The 13879-nt window shown below is 41.7% G+C and overlaps 1 protein-coding gene across 2 annotated transcripts in view; it reads left to right on the top strand.

The window, feature by feature from the left end:
• Positions 1-895: 895 nt before the first annotated feature.
• Positions 896-13879, top strand: part of LOC122558864 (monocarboxylate transporter 5-like) — a 63079-nt gene continuing 50095 nt past the window's right edge. Inside the window, exon 1 of one of the 2 annotated variants that reach the window (XM_043707724.1) lies at positions 896-1200. In XM_043707724.1, coding sequence (XP_043563659.1) covers positions 1111-1200 — 90 coding nt within the window. In that variant the 5' untranslated portion in view covers positions 896-1110. The other variant, XM_043707725.1, reaches the window with a different exon arrangement.

The following is a 13879-nucleotide window of genomic DNA, read 5'->3' as shown; positions in this document are numbered from 1 at the left end:
CTTCCTGCATACAGGCATAGATTGATTCGTCACACACCTCATCCTAACATCAACCAATGTGCCTGCTATTGGTTGGTCACGCTTGAAAGTACTCCATCACCTTAGCCAATCGGAAAGTGAAAAGGCTCCCTTACCCAATTGGAAGATTCATCGCTGTTAGTTACCCAAGAATCTCTTCTTTCTCTCTCTAATATGAATATGCTCAGAGAAAAAAATGTGATAAAGATTTTAATGCCCTCATGATTTGACTCGGGTTAGCTCATTGCAGTGGCCTGGAAATGATGTGGGGGATGGTTGGGTGATGAAGGGCTTTTGCCCGAAATGTCGATTTTCCTGCTCCTCGGATGCTGCCTGATCTGCTGTGCTTTTCCAGCAAAACTCTAATCTTGATATTCTTGCCAGTCTATTAAATAAGTAACAAAAACAAAAACTATTCTGAGGAAGGGTCACCCAGATCTGAAACCTTCACTCTGATTTTTCTGCACAGATGCTGCCAGACCTGCTGAGCTTTTCCAGCAACTTCTGTTTTTGTTTCTGATTTACAGCATTCTTTTGTTTTTATAAATCCAGTAACCCAAGTATTGTTCTGGGGACCTGGGTTCAAATCCTGCCAAGGCAGATGTTGAAATTTGCAATCAATTTTTAGAAACAAAATCTAGAATTACAAGTCTATTGGTGACCCTCTGATTCACAAATGTCCTTCCGTGAAGGAAACCTGCCTTCCTTACCTGGTCTGACCCATATGTGACTCTCGACCCACAGCAATGTGGTTGACTCTCAACTGCCCTCTGTGCACTTACGGAATAGGGAAAAAAAAATGCAGTGACGCCAAATATCCTGTTCGTGAATTTAAAAAATACATCATCCTTTACTTCCTGAACGATGGCTAATCTCATCTCGCAACTCACGCCCTTGTCAGCTTTTTTTTCTCTCTGGGAACTATGTTTTGAGTTGGTGGACGTTTACCACTAGGGGTAGGCTGAGCCTGTGGAACAGGGGAGAGAAGCTGTTAGAGACAGGCTGGAGAGAGCCCGGTGAGGAATTTGAGAGAGAGAGAATCGACGGCTCACAGAGAGAGAGAAAAACCAAAATTAAACAGGAGCCAACACAATGTGTAATCCAAAAGGCTCCCAACGCCAGAGAGTGAGGGACCCCCCCGAGGGAGGCTGGGGATGGGTGATTGTCTTCGATCTCTTTGCGGTGAGTGAAAACTTTTCCACTGACAGAATGAATTGCAAGAACTACCTGTTGCAATCTCAGTAGCGGATTGCAGAGTTTGGGTGAATGGATTAAGCGTGGTTGCTACAAATCGGAATTTCTGCAGTAAAAAAGAACAAGGTAGGGGGGCAGAGGAATTTCTCATCCCAGCAGAGAATTGTTTTTTTTTAAAGGGAGGGGATTTACTTAATTAAGGTCTGTCTGCCGGAAATAAATAAAGAGCCAGACGGAGTTGGGGAATGTTAGTTTTCCATATGAAACAGAAGGAAATGCACTCCAGTATTCGAGGGATGGAGTATTGAAAGGGAGAAGGTGAATTCTGAGATTACAACCGGGGATAAGACCTAGAGATACTGTCTGTAGTTACACAGAAGAATAATTGGTATTGATGTAGCTCAGGTTTGAATGAGGTGAGGCAGAGAATCAAACAGTACACAAAAGGCCCTTTGGCCCATCGAGTCTCATACACTTCTATCTACATTAGCCCCACATTCTACCAGTAGGCCCATAACCTTGAATGTTATGACATTTAAAGTTCTTTTTAAAGGTTGTGAGGTTTCCCACCTCAACTACCCTCCCAGGCAGTGCTCCCACCAATCTCTAGGTAAAAATTTGTTTTCCTCAAATCTCCTCTAAACCTTCTACCTTTTTACTTTAAAAGTGTGTGCCCTTATTCTTGAACAGTTGCTTGCTATCCACCTTGACCATGTCCCACATAAACTTATACACCTCAAACAGAATATACAGCAATATGAAAAATGACAAAAGCTAACAGTGTACATCATTTTTGTTTTTGCACTGTACCTTATTAGCACTTGTTAGGTTGTTCCACGACTTGTGGGAAAATTTGGTAAGAGCACAGTTAATGTCCTTTGATTCTTAAATGGCCTTCATGGGTAATCTATGACGTGTATTTTATTGGACACATTAACTTCCTGAGGTCACTATTGACCAGGAACCTAACTGTTGTTTAGATCAGAGTGGTGCTGTAAAAGCACAGCAGGTCAGGCAACATCCAAGGAGCAGGAAAATCGACATTTCGGGCAAAAGCCCTTCATCAGGAATTGCTGATGAAGGGCTTTTGCCCAAAACGTCAATTTTCCTGCTCCTCGGATGCTGCCTGACCTGCTGTGCTTTTACAGCACTACTCAAATCTAAACTCTGGTTTCCAGCATCTGCCGTCCTCACTTTTGCCCAGGAACCTAACTGGATCAACTACATGAATACTGTGGCTACAAGAGCAGAACAGAGACTGGGAAGTCTGCAACATGCTACCTACCTCCTGACTTCCCAAAGCCTGTCCACCATCTACAGATCAGAAGTCAGGAGTGTGATAGAATACATCCCAATTGACTGGATGAGTGCAGTTCCAACAACAATCAAGAAGCTTGACACCATCCAGAATGAAGTAGCCTAATTGCTTAACACTCCATTCATCAGCAACTCTGCAATATTTTACTACAGAGCAGGTTCAAAGGGCTGAATGGCCTATGCTGGCTCCAAAGTCCCATGTTCCTATGACAGTGTCTTCCATGTTATCATCTGCCTAGTAGAACAAAACAGCAGATGCCTGGAAATACGACATTTGCAAGTGCTCCTACAAGTCATATATCTTCGTGCCTGAAGAATATATTGTTCCTTCACTTGCCTTGACAAGGTGGTCAGCCGACTTGATTGTTTGTTACTCTAATCATTGGTTTGTCAGCTGTATATGGCCCCATAATGTTATTCCTTTTTACCCATAGTTTCAGTGCTACATGTGGAGAAGACAGTAGTTCTGGCTTCAAGGATTCTGTTCAGATCATTTGTTCCCAAACATGTGAGTGATAGTTTCCATCTTTCTTTGTCAGCAGTGTGACAGAGGACAAAATAGAGACAATGCAGACGACCAGAAGGAGGAGAAGGGGGTAAAAGACTGTCTGAAGGAGGCTTTATGCACCGACGGTCTTTTAACAGCATTTTCTCTTAACTCAAATGAAGTTAGGAGCAATGTCTCTGTTTTACAAAGGAGATGGTCATGGAAATTTTTCACCACTTGGAACTGGGCTTGCAGGATTCTAACAGGGCAAAGATGGCTGTGAAGGTGACTGTAGTCATGAATTTCCTCATGAAACGGTCTTTCAGACTGGACATCAATAACAACATAGAATCCCTACTGTGTGGAAACAGGCCATTTGGCCCAACAAATCCACACCAACCCTCCGAAGAGTAATACATCCAGACCTATTCTCCTACATATACCCTGAACTAAGGTGCCTAACCTATACATTCCTGAACACTGTGGGCAATTTAGCATAGCCAATTCACCTAACCTGCATACTTTTGGATTGTGGGAGGGAACCGGAGCAAACCCATGCAGACACTGGGAGAACATGCAGACTCCACATAGACAGTTGCCCGAGGCTGGAATCCAAAGCCGGGTCCCTGGTCCTCTGAAGCAGCAGTGAGCCACTGTGCCATCCACCTAATTGAGGGATTTAAGCATTCGGTTGAATAGATGAAGTGAACGTTAGAAATAGGAGTGACCAGTCTATTGCTTCAAACCTGCTTTGGTATTGAACAAGATCATTTTCTTTATTCACTTTGTTAGGGATGTGGATATTTTTGGCTGGCTTGAAATTTTAGTGCCCATCCCTAACTTGCCCTTGAAAAGATGATGGTGAGTGTCCTTCTTGAACCCCGGTCCTGGCGCTGCGAGGCAGCAGTGCTAACACTGAGCCATCATGCCGCCCTGCTTCAGTTCACTGTCTTCTGATCCGTAAAGAAGGTGATGACCCTCTTCATGGCTGTGGATGGGAGTATACCTTCCCGCAGGATGCTGGAGAAACCTGGTACTTCAACACATTTGGCTTTGTGGATGGCATATCTATTTTAAGAAAAAAAGTCTTTCATGAGATGAGGGTCAGGCTGGCACTTGTTGTTCGTCAGCTTTAATCCCTGAGAAATTGATTGTGTGATGGCGCCTTGAATGTGGGAGTCTTTATATTGTAGGTGCACCGGCAATGCTACTGACGGAATTTCAGTGTTTTAATGTTGTGATAGTGACTGAACGATGATGTAGTTCTAGTATGGGATGGTGTGTGGTTTGAACAGGAATCTGTAGGTGGTGGTATTCCGTAGGTCTGCTGCTGTTGTCCTTCTAGATGGTAGAGGTCACTTGTTCAGAGGATGCTGTTGAGGGAGGCTCAGTTTGAAACTGTAGTGCATCTTGTAGGTGGCATACATGGCTGTTGCTGTGGTGAGGGGAGCGAATGTTTAAGTTGGTGGATGAGTTGCCGATCAAGCAGGTTGCTTTGTCCTCAATGATTTTAAAAAAAACTTGAGTGTTTTGGAATCACACTCATCCAGCCAAGTGGTGAGGGCTCTGTTTCATGGATTCTTAATTGTGCACCTAATCTATGCCACATCTGGTTAAACTGTACTCGGTGCTGATAATTGGTATAAAATGGCAAAGAATTCGATTTTTAACCTAAACCTCATTGAAATGGGTATATTTTGTTCTTGAACAACTTTAGCTGCATGTTAAAAGATGCAGAACAGAAGATGTAAGGATATGCATGAAGCCAGTGAATGAATCTATTTTAATTACTTTGAGATTACTGCAGATAGCTCCACTGGTGACTGATGTGGAAACAATGGGCTTCTTTCTTCACTGAAATTCCAGTCAGTTAACAGTTTATGTATTTATACCTTTCACTTTAGCTTTGTAGCATTTTGTGTTTCACTCTAGTTGCATCACAAAAATAGGACAAGTTAAAGAGCTTGATCATGTGTTTACTCTTGTTCAAGAGTTGCTTAGTCATTCTCACTTGTGAGTTTTTTTTTGTTGCTCAGGATGATGGGCATATTACATCATGTCAGTGTTATATGAAGGTGTATAATTTATATGACTTTGTATTGCAAAATGAGCTATAAATAATGTCATGTCACAGTGGAATGCATTCCATATCTTTTCCCTTGTGACAAAGAAACCATGACAGTCCACTCATATTGAACTGTGTTGCCCTGAGGACTGCATTATTGAAAATGTTTCAGCTTCTCTTCAAAAAAGATCTCAGCAATGTGTGAATCTAGGGAAAAAGCTGCATATATAAAGGACAATGAACATTTTCATGTGCCACAGTTTGTCACATTGCCTCTGTAGCAAGTTGATGAAGTACAAATAATGTGGAAATTTATACAAGGTGAATGAGATGATATCATAAAAACTGACTGAAGTGGAGGAGTCAGTCCATGTTTTCAATACCTCTTGGACAAGTGCTGGAGCAGCCTTTCTCCGGGGGTCAAATTTCCTACCTTATTCTTTCTATTCTGAATTTGTTACAGGTCAGCTTTAATTGTACCATGTTTCTGAACCCACGGTTTGGGCTGTTGTCTTCAAATATGGAGTGCAATTATTATTAAGATGTTCTTTATTCCCTTTCTCCTTTATGGAATCCAAGAATTGATTTTCTTTTAATAAGTTATTAAATCAATAAGTGCAATTCTCTACATGGAGCTGGCTAATATTTCCTGCAACTTTGCAACTACATATTGGCAAGTTGGAATTATTTTTTGAAATAAGTTATAGATCTCAGTTGAGTTCTGTCATAACTCTTCATGTCACTGGCAGAAACTTCCTATACTTTGTTCGAAGTTTATAGATTGATGGCAATATTGGGTTCCTTGTGTACAGCCAATATAAAAAGTTATTTCAAAGCAAACTCAAGAGAATCACCTGCAAACATGAACGGTGACCATAACTTGCCTGTTTTGTGCTTCAGAGTGATTGAAAATTTTGAGAGCATAAAATGTTCCATATTTCTAAATGAGCTGAGTCTCCTGGAGGAGACAGCTTGGATGAAATGTATAGAGTGACAATTAACCATCTATATTCCCTGTAGTACTGGGGGACAAACAATAGTTTGGCTCCATTCTGCATTTCACAGCCCTTCCTAAGTTAGCACAGTGTCAGATGCAAAGACATAGTGGCTAGACGTTTGTAAGGCATTGACAGCATTTCTCTCATTACGCTAATGAAATTGACAGCGACTGCTGGATTTTGCACTTGTGCTGAATAATACAGAAATTGGTCAGTGATTCTTTGATTCTCTTGCGGATATGCTGTTAAGGGATCTTTTCTGAATGCAATTGCAGAAACAAATAGAATTGTCAAGACCTTTGACTCATATATTGTTAATCTCCCTGCACAAACCCTTGAGAAAGTAACAGCTTGTTGAATGAAATGGAACTGGGTTTTTTTTCCAGCATATTGATTTTGTAATTATTGTTAGACACCCTAACAGTTCCTGAAAAGCTATTTTAAATTCAAGAAACACACAATTTCTTGCATCATGATGAAAAAAACAATTTTCTTTTATATTTTTTAGCATTTTTGAACTTGATATATTTGTTAAAAATCAAAATAAATGCAGTTGTTGTAAATCAGAAACATAAACAGTTCTGAGGAAGGGTTAATCGACCCAAGACGCTAACTCTGATTTCTCTCCACAGATGCTGCCAGACCTGCTGAGTTTTTCCAGCAATTTCTGTATCTGTTATCTTTGTTTCTGCTTTAACTTAGCAAAATAAATTATGATTTTATTATCTCAAATGTTAAACCTTAAGCGAAGGATTTTAAGTGCTTTCAGCTTTACTGTGTATAAATACTTCAGTGTGATTGTCTACCGAGCTGCTGGTCACATCAAGACATCCCCTTAATGTAAGATTTAAACCATTGGAAAAAACTAACAAACACACCGCAGAGGTTTGCTAAATTTTAATGGGTAGATAAGCAGGAGGCTGGAAGAAAGGCAACATCAGAAGGTGGAGAAGGCAATGTTTCAGGTGTCACCCTTCTTCAGGACTGGGGGTGGGAGTAAGGGGAGCTGCAGATAAAGGATGTGGCGGGAGTAGGGTGGTGAAGTGGGGGCAGATGAAGAGAGGTAGAGGGAACAACCTGCTTGGTCAATGGGAAGAATGAATCCTGTACGTGGCTGGGAGGAGTGGAAGGGATGGGGAGGGGTCGGGGAAAGGAAGGGAGGTTATTTGAAATTGGAGAATTCATTGTTGAGTCATCTGGGCTGTCGCCTGCCCAGGCAGAAGATGAGGTGGTGTTCCTTCAAATTGCGGTTTAGTTTATTGTGGCAATAGAGGAGGCCAAGAATGGTCATGTCGGATAGGGAGTGGGAAGGGGAATTAAAATGGATGGTGACTGGGAGGTCCAGGCGGCCCCTGCGGGCCAGGCTGAGATGCTCGGTGAAACATTCCCTAAGTTTACGTTTGGTCTCCCTGATGTAGACAAGACCACATTAGGAGCACCTGATGCAGTAGGTTGGAAGAGAGGCAGGTGAACCTCTGTCTCACCTGGAAGGGCTGTTTGGGGCCTTGGATGGAGGTGAGGTTGTGATGTACTGGCAGATTTTGCACCTTTTCAGGTTGCAGGGAAAGGTACCTGGGGGTTCAGGGGGTTTGTTAGGGAGAGTGGCGCAAACCAAGGACTGTTGGAGGGAGCGGTCCTTGCAGAAGGCAGAGAGGGGTGGGAAGGGGAAGATGTTCTTGATGGTGGGGTCTAGTTGTAGATGATGGAAATGGTTAAGGATGAATGCACTGAATGCAGAGACTGGTGGGGTGGTAGGTGAGGACAAGGGGAACTCTGTCTTTATTGCATTTGGAGGTGAGGGGTTTACTGCAGTGGGGCAAGGAATGGAGGTGGTGCAATGGAGGGCTATCTGAATGACAGAGGGGACAAAACTATGTTGTTCAAAATAGGTGGACATCTGGGATACTTGGAAGTAGAATGTCTCCTCATCTGAGCAGATGCAGTGGAGGCGGAGGAATTGGGACAACAGCATGGAGTTCTTGCAGGGTATTGAGTGGGAGGAGGTGTAGTCCAGGTAGTTGCGAGAGTCCGTAGGTTTGTAGTAAACGTCTGGCCGGATACTATAGCCAGAGATGGCGATGGAGAGGTCAAGAAAGGGAACTGAGTCATCTGAGATGCACCACCTCCATTCCCCATTTCACTGCTCCAAACATCCCCCTCCAAATGCAATAAAGACAGAGTCCCCCTTGTCATCACCTATCATCTCACCAGTCTCCGCATCCAATGCATCATACTTAAACACCACCAATTTCAACTAGACCCCACCACCAAAAACATCTTGCCCTCCCCACCCCTCTCTGCATTCCGCAAGGACTGTTCCCTTTGACAGTCCTTGGTTTGCGCCACTCTCCCCACCAACCTCCCCCCGAACCCTCAGGTATCATCCCCTGCAACCGGAAAAGATGTAAAATCTGCCAGTACACCACCCCTCACCTCCACCAAGGGCCCCAAACAGGCCTTCCAGGTGAGACAGAGGTTCACCTGCCTCTCTTCCTGAAGAAGGGCTTATGCCCGAAACGTCGATTCTCCTGTTCCCTGGATGCTGCCTGACCTGCTGCGCTTTTCCAGCAACACATTTTCAGCTCTCTTCCAACTTAGTTTACTGCATCAGGTGCTCCTGATGTGGTCTTCTCTGCATCAGGGAGACCAAACGTAAACTCGGCATGTTTCACCGAGCATCACAGCCGGACCCACAGGGGCCGACTGGACCTCCCAGTCACTGCCCATTTTAATTCCCCTTCCCACTCCCTTTCTGACATGACCATCTTTGGCCTCCTCTATTGCCCAAACAAACTACAATTCCTATTGGAGGAACAACAGCTTATCTTCTACCTGGGCACCCGAATTCCCGGAGGACTCAACATTGAATTCTCCAAATTCAAATAACCTCCCATCTCTTTCCGCAACCTCTTCCCAGTCTCTCCCCCTCCTTTTCACTCCTCCCAGCTACTTACTGGATTCATTCCTCCCATTGACCAACCAGGTCATACCCTCTACCTGTCTTCACCTAGCCTCACTTCACCACCCTGCTTCCCCTACACCCACCCCTAGTCCTGAAGAAGGGTTACACCTGAAATGTTGACTTCTCCACCTCCTGATGCTGCCTGGCTTGCTGTGTTCTTCCAGCCTCCTGCCTGTCTACTTTGGATTCCAGCACCTGTAGTTTTTTTGTCTCTAAACTCAAATTTAATGGGTAGCTTTTGCTGCTAATCTAAGCCAAATAACTCTAAGGGGAGGGTTAACTTATTGGATACTTAAGATAAGTATCAGTGGCTGAAGTGGAGATGGCTTAATCCACAGCTGAAGAATGGTGGGTGTTGGCTGCTTATCCTAATTAGCAACTCTGCACAGTGAGTTTGAATGTGTCCCTCTGCAGAATAGAAAGCTTTTCATTCAGAAGAGTCAGACAATTCAAAAGGGGAAGTTGTAGAGATCTGAAGAGTGACCAATTGAAAGCCCTAGTGGTTAGTGCTAGAGTGAGACTTACTCATGATACCTGTTTCATGGGTTGGTGATGATTCGCCTCCGCCGATTAGCCACTGCCGGTTCGCCACCAGTGTTTCTCCACTGGGGTCTTTTGACCTCTGGAGACTATTCGCCACTGGAAATATATATATGTACTGATTGTTTTCCCTCCCGCCTGTTCTTTCATACTTCTCAGTCCCCTTTATTTGTACAACAACATAGTACATATTGATAAAAAAAGAGGTGAAATAAAAATCATTTTATTGGTTTATACATAAAAATGAGTTACAAACACTTGCAGTGGTGAATCATCCACACTGGCCAATGGGCGGTGGCTAAGCGTCCTCGGCGGTGAAAGGGCAGTGGCTAATCGGTGGCGGCAAATGGTCCCATCCTGCTGTTTCATACCCACGAGGTAAAAATTGGAACGCTTTCTGATGAAGCTTGAAGTCAAACAAAATTGACCTCTGAGTGGTTCATGTGTTGAATTCAACATTTTGTCATGTCCATCCGAATGGACGCAGCATTGTGGGGAGATGATCATAGGCAATGGAGGCACTCTGGCCACAGTTATCTGTACATGGGCAAATCTCCTCCTCATGCTCAAGTCCACCACTAGGGCTGAGGCTGCTGAGTATGTGTGACCCATTCCAACTGCTTTCAGAACTCGAGTAAACTGTTGGAAGAGTGAGGCCATATTTTCTATCCTGATGAAAGGTCACCAACCTAAGACGTATTCTCTCTGTCTTCACTCTATCTAATGCTATGGACCAAACCAAACCCACTTAAAAAGGTAGCCGAAACCCAAGGATTTTCTTATTTTAAAGGCAAGTGCCAGGCGGTGTTCTGGATGCAATTCGATTGGTGAAACTATCAGGCTTGAAGCAAAACACATTCTATTCATACATTATAGTTGAAAAGCAGAAAAAACAAAAGTAAAAATAAAGTATTGGCTAAACTGTAATTCTATGGAAATACATAATAAAATAATAAACTACTCATTAACTGTTCCAATATAGTAACATCCCATAAAGATATACGTGACAAAGGCAAAGTCAGCAAATAGATTATTCCCCCATGCAGTTCTAGCAGCAGGAAGAGAGCTCAAGCTTTTAACCATAGCAAACTGAGGGAGAGAGATTTAGCAGCTTTCACAACTCCAACTGCTACTGAAAGCTAAACTAACAGTCGGTGAGAGCTTGACCCCACTCATTCAGGCTGCTTCTATTATTCCAACTTTAAAAAAAACCCAAAGGCCCCACAAGCTGTTTACTTTATTAGCCTGAAGCAGACTGCTTTTCAACTCCGTTTCAACCTCTTTTCATAAAGAAAATCCAAAATACACCTCTAAAACCTCCCCCCTCAAAAACAAATGAACCATCAATATACAGATGGCTTCAATTTTTAAAAAACACTTTAGTCTTACTCTATTATTACACTACAATACATGTACATTACATTGATTGTAAGCATGCAAATATTCATTACAATAGGTAAAAACATTACAATAGTCTACTTCAGACCGTTTTCTCCCAGCACCAAGCCCCTCTGTCTTCCTTCATCAGAATTGCAATGTTGGATTGGCATTCATGTTCTCTCATCCTGCCATGCTTAAATTTAATTTTCAAATTAAACAGCTGCAATGATAAGCTCCATCTAAACAGCCTGGTAGCTTTATCCTTACTTTTAAAAAAGGGATGTTATTGACTCAGACAACATAACTGGCAATATGAATATTGAAATGTTGTAATATCAACACAAAACACAAGGTCTCCTTCTCAATTGTGGAATACTTCTGTTGATGATCGTTTAATTTTCTGGAAAAGTAGCCAATAGGTCTTTCTATCTTCTTGCAAGAGTATAGCATTGATACTCACATTACTTGCATCATATCCACTTTGAATGGCTTTGTGTAATTAGAGTGGTCCACCCTTCAGGCTCTCTGCCTGTATTCCTGATGAAGGGCTTTTGCCCGAAACGTCAATTTTACTGCTCCTCGGATGCTGCCTGAACTGCTGTGCTTTTCCAGCACCACTCTAATCTAGACTCTGGTTTCCAGCATCTGCAGTCATTGATTTTGTGTAATTAGGTGTGGCTAATTGGGACAGTGGTTAAAAAGCTTTCAGGCTGTCAAATGCCTTCTGACATTGCTCCACCCATTGAAATTTTCTGCACTTCTTCAAGATGGAGCAACCACATGGCTAAAATTCAGTATGAGCTTCTGATAAATAAACATTCAGTTCCACAAATTGTAGTACTGATCACTTCATCGATGGTATGAGAAACTCACCAATGACCATTGTTTTCACATCCCATGAGGCCATCTGTCCATGTCCATTAACATAGCCCAAGAATGTGACTTGGGCTTTTGCGAACTCACTCTTATTACCAAAACCATCCCTGAAGTTGATCGAACAATTCTGGTAAATGATCCAAATGTTCCTTCTATGCGTGATTAAAAGTCACCAGATTGTCAATGTACACCAGACAATTGGGTAATCCCAAAATAACCCAATTGGTTAGTCTTTGAAATGTGGCTGGCTCATTTTTCAAACCAAATGGCATCATGTTAAATTGGTACAGTTCACTCGGTGTCACGAAAGCTGAAATTTCTTTCACTCTTTCTGATAAAGATACCTGCTGGTATCTTCTAAGTAAGTCCAAATTTGAAATATAAATTGCTTGTTTCAATACAGTCTTCGAAATGTGGAAAAGGTTGTGAGTCAGATTTTATAACTGCATTAACTTGGCAATAGTCCACACCTAATCATTGGGTACCATCTGGTTTTGTCACCATTACTATGGATGAACACTGTTCATTGCAACTCACTTCGATTATATTGTCTTTGAGCATGCATTCAATCTCTCTTTGATCTTGTGCCAACTTTAGAGGGTCAAATCCATAAGGATCTTGGTTTATTGGAACAGCATTTCCGATATCTACATCATGCGTAATCAGTTTAGTACTTCCGAGCTTACTCCCACATAACTCCTGATGTGATTGTTTCAGGTTATTTTGATTTTCCTCTGGAAGTTAACTCAATAGTTTATCCCAATTTTTGAGAACTTACTCATCCAGTTTAATTTGAGGAATGTCCAATCCAGACTAATCTGAACTTATTTCTTCACTCTGTGTTGTAACCAGTAATACATTTCCTTCCCTATCAAAATACATTTTGAGCATATTGACATGACACACTATGTGATTTATTTCTATCTGGTGTTTTTTATTAAATAATTCACCTCACTCAATTTCCTTTTGATAAGGTCTTTAAAGGTTCGCCTACCACTGGGAGACTTTTTTTGATTTCTTTTCTGCTTCCTGTTTCATCACATACAGTGTTACTTTTAAATGCTGTCAAGCCAACACACCCATTCTAATATTACCCTAAAGTTTGACACATAGTTCAAATATGTGATCATCGAACTCTGGCTCACTGATTTTGACTTGATTTGTTTCATGCCCCAAAATTAATTCAAATAGACAGAATTTAGCTGATTAATTAGGTGCATCCCTAAATGCAAAAAGTATAAATGGAATTCCTTTATCCCAATCTTCTGCATAGTTTTGGCAATAAGCCCTCAATATTGTCTTTAAAGTTTGATGTCACCATTCTGATACTCCATGCAATTCTGGATGGTAAGCAGTGAATTGTATTTTTCCTAAACTAAGCATAATTTACTTGAATAATTTTGATGTAAATTTTGATCCTTGATCCGAATGTATTTCTGTGAGTAGTTTGTATCTAGTAGAAAATTTGAGAAACTCTTCTATAATCCTTTTAGCCATGATACTGCATAATGGAATGATCCCTGGGAATCTAGTAGACCTGTGCTTTATGGTCAACAAAGACTGATTACCACTTTTTGGTTTAGGTAGGGGTCCAATATAATCAATTAAGCATTTTGTAAAATATTCCCTAAATGCGAGAATGGTAGTAAGGGTGCTGATTTTAACACTGCCTGAACTTTCCAAATACCCAACATATGTGACATGTCTAGTAAAATTCAACCACATCTTTATGTAAACCAGGTACTTTTTAAAAAATTTTGACCTGCTGGTAATTCGTGCGCTACCCACAGTAACTACTTTCTGTAACAGGAAGTTTATCCTGTCACAGGAATTTGATGAACTTCTGCCCATTTCACATCCACCTGAATAAGTAAGGCTCTTCATTTCCTCATCAAGATGTCATTTTTAAGATAGTAACAGATTTTTCTTCTGTGTATGCTGTTGATACAACTACTGTAGTTTTTCATTTTTCTGTTGTAATACAGCTAATTTCTCTGAATTTAAAATATCTACATTTCCTTCGCCTGTTCCTGTTTTTAATC

This window comes from Chiloscyllium plagiosum, chromosome 18 (genome assembly GCF_004010195.1).
Source record: "Chiloscyllium plagiosum isolate BGI_BamShark_2017 chromosome 18, ASM401019v2, whole genome shotgun sequence".
Lineage (NCBI taxonomy): Eukaryota > Metazoa > Chordata > Chondrichthyes > Orectolobiformes > Hemiscylliidae > Chiloscyllium > Chiloscyllium plagiosum.
The sequence above is the reverse complement of the archived record's forward strand: the minus strand, read 5'-3'. Positions and strand labels throughout refer to the sequence as shown.